The sequence below is a fragment of the Alligator sinensis genome, unplaced genomic scaffold (genome assembly GCF_000455745.1).
Source record: "Alligator sinensis unplaced genomic scaffold, ASM45574v1 scaffold1141_1, whole genome shotgun sequence".
NCBI classification, from domain to species: Eukaryota; Metazoa; Chordata; order Crocodylia; family Alligatoridae; genus Alligator; species Alligator sinensis.
In genome coordinates, this window is record NW_005842650.1 from 127,472 (window position 1) to 132,300 (window position 4,829).

General features: G+C 39.4%; 1 protein-coding gene across 1 annotated transcript in view; it reads right to left on the reverse strand.

Annotated features, from left to right (window-relative positions):
• Positions 1–420: 420 nt before the first annotated feature.
• The window catches only part of TTC8 (tetratricopeptide repeat domain 8), a 51,687-nt gene continuing 47,278 nt past the window's right edge, over positions 421–4,829 (reverse strand). Inside the window, exons 13-14 of the mRNA XM_014524715.2 lie at positions 4,016–4,099; positions 421–1,206 (exon numbers count right to left, since the gene is read on the reverse strand). Coding sequence (XP_014380201.1) covers positions 1,090–1,206; positions 4,016–4,099 — 201 coding nt within the window. The 3' untranslated portion in view covers positions 421–1,089. The remainder of the gene's footprint in view (positions 1,207–4,015; positions 4,100–4,829) is intronic.

The following is a 4,829-nucleotide window of genomic DNA, read 5'->3' on the forward strand; positions in this document are numbered from 1 at the left end:
AGAAAACAAAGGAAGAAAAAATTGCAAGCTATTAAATTGTTTCCTGCAGTTTTCAATAATTGGCCCCTTTCAAAAACCTAAATGGAAAGGGAGACCCTTCAGCTTTAGATGTGACAAAAATAAAATTGCTGGCAGCCAGTTGGAGATCAGCAAGATTACTTAAAGATGCAGCAAGAAGAGGTAGCATATCATATGGGTACTTAGTATTCTTCTCATTAAAAGATGCTCTAATGTCACTAAAACGTTCTACTCATCTTGCTTATGGGGACACTGCTAAACACTCAAGCTTCTGTTCCCTTCATGGTATATTACAATATTACTGTAGACCCTATTCAATTTGTTCTAAGCATTTTCACTCTTATTAAAGTTAACAGTATAGCAAGAATATACACATTTTAATATTTAATATTTAAGACACCCAGTATAGTTGGTATTGATATTCTTTGTTTCTCAGAAAATACAGATCAGAACATGTGAAGCCATCTTCATAATGCTAGAGACAATATAATTGTACAGATTTGAATTTATTTTACACCAAATGTACATCAAGGAAAATCTATATTTTGGGTTTTTTTTGCTTCAAGTGTGCATTTTATATATAAATTACATTAATAACTTAATTTGTATATTTTAATATTAAAAACAACATATGAACATATGGTATCAAAAACCAAGCTTGCAAGGCAATTATGAAACATTTTTTGCTTCATGTTGGTTGATGGACTGTCAACCAGGAATATTAAAAACCTGGTTTACTTGCAAAACAGTCTGGAAAAAATTATTTTAAAATGCTTCCTTAATATTAAAGGGTCAATTCATTACTATGCAATAGCTCTTTCAATGCAAGATCTTATTCTTTACTCTCATTTTACAAAGTGTGTCTGAGCCATATTAAAAAATTAAGTAATTTAAAATTCATACAAGTCAGTTCACAATTCCCTAAACCTCTTCTGCTACCTGTACTAGTTTCTATGGCTCCTGGATTAAAAAGATGCCCATGTATAATTCTTAGATATCATGTTGTAAACATGTTTGGTGCTAGTTCTAGTGGAAATCATTTGAGCTTTTAACTTGATTAAAAACACTGAGTCAAAGCATGGCAAAATGCTGTTCTAACTGTTTGATGAGCAGTTGTGTATCTACATGATCTGGAAATGCTTCTTTTGACTTCTGAGCGGCTACATAACTCCTCTGGAGATCCCCAACCTGCAAGAAACACATACGTGAACTGTCTAGACACAACCATTGCAGTATTTATTGCATAGTCTCTGAGCACTATATATTTTGGTCATGATGCTTCTCCCACAAATGTATATGAATGTGATCCCAAGGCTGAAAAAATAAAATGAGAGAGGCCTACACACTAATGCAAGTGAGGGTTATTGGATGGAAAGGGACACAGTGCAGCAGGAGACTTCCATGTCATTTCCATACCACACAACACAGCGCCATGACAATTTCTTCAGAAAGGTTTCTGGAGGGAGAATTTGAGATCAGATGACCAGGGTCCTGGTTAGAGAGCCTGGGACTATTTGTAAACCATTGTTTTAAATTGGTTATTTGGGATTAGCAATCCGATTTTATACACGTGCTCGGAGGTGGGGAGGTAAGGGGGGTGTTTTCATTAGAAAGGTTCCCAAATCGCCACTCTAATTAAAAGGCTCACCAACAAGCTTTAGTTAAAGCACCCCTGCGGTCATTTTGAAACACAGCGGGCTTAATACATGTGATGCTGGAGTGTTCTAATTAAAACGCTAATGAGCATGTCTGTAGGCACCCATTTTTACACTTCACCTTGTGCTTCACACTGGAGAGGGTATATTTAATAATTAGGGGGTTATTTTTACTTTGATACTTATACATAAGCCTCTAACATTGGGCAGCCCAGCACTTACTAAAGAGTATAGCCTTGTATCTAAATTTACAAGGAGGTAGCCAAGGCAAAGAAATACCTTACAAAACTCGAGGACCTACACAAGCTGCTATTTTTAATGCTACTGAGGATGTCATAGATTTTGGACTTGAGTTTGACAGAAGTCCGAGTTCTCAGGCTGAGTTCATGCTGTTGTCTGTCTCCTAAACTTAACCCATAACATAAATGTTGTATCTGGAAACTTTTCAATAGAGAACAGTTCTCTGGCTGTGGACAGACATAACATTTAAAATGTTTTAAATGGCTATCATACAGACACATGTGCCCAATAAAAGGCTCTGAAGCATGGCAAAAATGTACCTGCTGCCTCCAGGTACTACTTTGTACTATTTCATTTTGGAACATGTGTAGCTTCATAGAAGTAGGGTTGGAAGGGACCTTGTAGATCATCAAGTCTGACCCCCTGCCCTAGGCAGGAGAGAAAACCGGGCTCAAATGACCCCAGCCAGGTAGACTTCAAGCCTCCTCTGTTTCCCACTGCCCAAGTGTAGCACTTGTCAGTATTGAAACCCATCCTATTTTTGTTAGCCCACCCCTGTAACCTGTCCAGGTCCTGCTGTAATCTATCTTTTCCTACTAGCGTGCCCACCTCACCCCAAATCTTGGTATCATCAGCAAATTTAAACAGGTTGCTTTTTACCCCATCGTCCAAGTCACTAATAAAGAAATTGAACAGTGTGGGCCCAAGGACTGAGCCCTGGGGGACTCCACTGCCCACTTCCCTCCAGGTTGAAAAAGACCCATCCACCACCACCCTCTGAGTAAGACCCTTCAGCCAATTTCCAATCCATCTGACTGTGTAGGCATCAATGCCACAGTCACTTAGTTTTCTGATGAGAATGGGGTGGGAGACAGTGTCAAAGGCCTTGCTGAAGTCCAGAAAAACTACATCCACCGCGACACCTGTGTGTGCTTTAGGTTGGTCCTCTAGGCATCCCACAATGCAGTGGTCCCCCACTGCCCCTAGTTTCACAGCAGTCTGGCTGTAACAGTGCCAGCAGTACTGATTGATGAGTAGGGAAGCAGAGCCATAGGCCCGGCCATCCACGTACTGCAGTCCCTGGCTGGAGAGCACCATTGCTACACACTGGCACAATGGTTTTCAAGTGTGCTGGGAGGGTTACAGCAAGGGCTGTATGTCTGTCCACAGCTGAAACGTTCTATTTCTGAAAATTTTAAAGCCCCATCACACTGAAATCTTTCAAATATTATGAGTGTCTGTGCCCGTAGTCTGTGCCGTAGTCTCTCTCTTCTAACAACCTTTTGCCAATTTATCTTTCAATTCAGTAACTGAAATGCCTCCTATGACAGAAGGTAAAAAGCAACATTCAAAGGCATGCAAGCTTAAAAACAGAATACTCTTCTATTCAATAAAATGTGGCACAAATCATAGAATCAGAGAAGTAGGGCTGGAGGGGACCTCCAGAGGTCTAGTCCAACCCCTGGTCTGAGGCACAATTATCCCTAATCAAACCATCCCGTAAAAACCATAATCTAAACTCTACATAAGGCTACCATCAACCCTGACACAACACAGGCCTAACACCCTAACCTGCCACAGGTATAGTGGGGGAGCCACAGCAGCTGATGTTTTTACTTCTGTGAAACGTTGTCAATATAAGCTCAAGAGATCCTACGCAGAGGCTGTGCCCCCCACTACAAAGGAAGGCAAAAACCCCCACAGTCCATACCAGTCTGTCCAGAAGGTAAAATTCCTTCCAGACCCCAAATATGGTAATTGATCTGACCCTGAGCAGAGTGGCAAGACTTGCTAGCCAGTAACCTAAATAATTAACATTACTTAATACATTAAATGATTTTAAAAAATGAAATATTTGTGTTTCACTAAGCTTATGCAACATTAATGGAATTATTAAAGTATCTGTAAAACAAACATGCTCAAAAGAAAGCTTTGAATGACACTCTCAGTTCAAAGTCCCTCTCTGTTACAGTATAGACATACCAGTTTTATCTAACAGTTAGACAGTTTGTGTTTCTTTCTCTACCTCTTTGGAATCTTGTTGCATGAAAACCAAGATTTGTTCAGCTTTTAGATAACAGAAGAATAAAATAGCATGTTACCTTATCAGAGAGTGTTGCAAAATTAAAATGGGGCTCATACATATGAGGTGCTAAAGATGAAGCAGTCTGTAGCAAAGCTCTTGCCTATGTGGAAAAAAGCAAAAATATAGTGAAACACATGGATGGGGAGGGCGGGGGGGAGGGGAGGGACGTGAAGAAACAGCAGAAGGATAAAATGAGAATAATTTGTTCTGTAAGCACACTGTACTATGTTTTCCCATAAGCCTTTACTAATAACGCAGTCTTCAAATATACATGAGCAACATTCTCCAGTACATGCAGCATAATACAGTTTAATAAGACTGAAATTAATGGAAGCCTTGCTTGAGTTAGCAAGACAGGAGTGGATCCTTAATTATATAGGCAGTGCAGTACTAAATATCAAATAAAATAAATTACACATTCCTCCAGGAAAATTGATTTTAATTCCTACTGGACCTGGAAGTTACCCTGTCTTAAACACTGCATAATAAAGTAATAAGAGTTCCTTAAAATCTAAACTCTTATCCTTTGAAAAGGATGATTTCAGATGTCTTAGTAAATATATTCCCATTGGGTTTAAGAGATTTTCTCCATTTATTTTGCTATTACTTCCCTCCAAAACAGGGTGTTATAAGTCAAAGGCCTGACCTAAGTGAAACAGAAATGAACACTTTTCTGATATTATGCCATTCCTCCTCCATTCTCCCAGCAGCTTTGTTCCTCTGTATTGGTAGGGGATTCAAATTGACAAGAATTCTACTCTCTACAATGTTTGGAGAGCAGATTTCTCATCACTTTGTCTCCTGGGGGCTCACAAGAATGGATTCAGCAG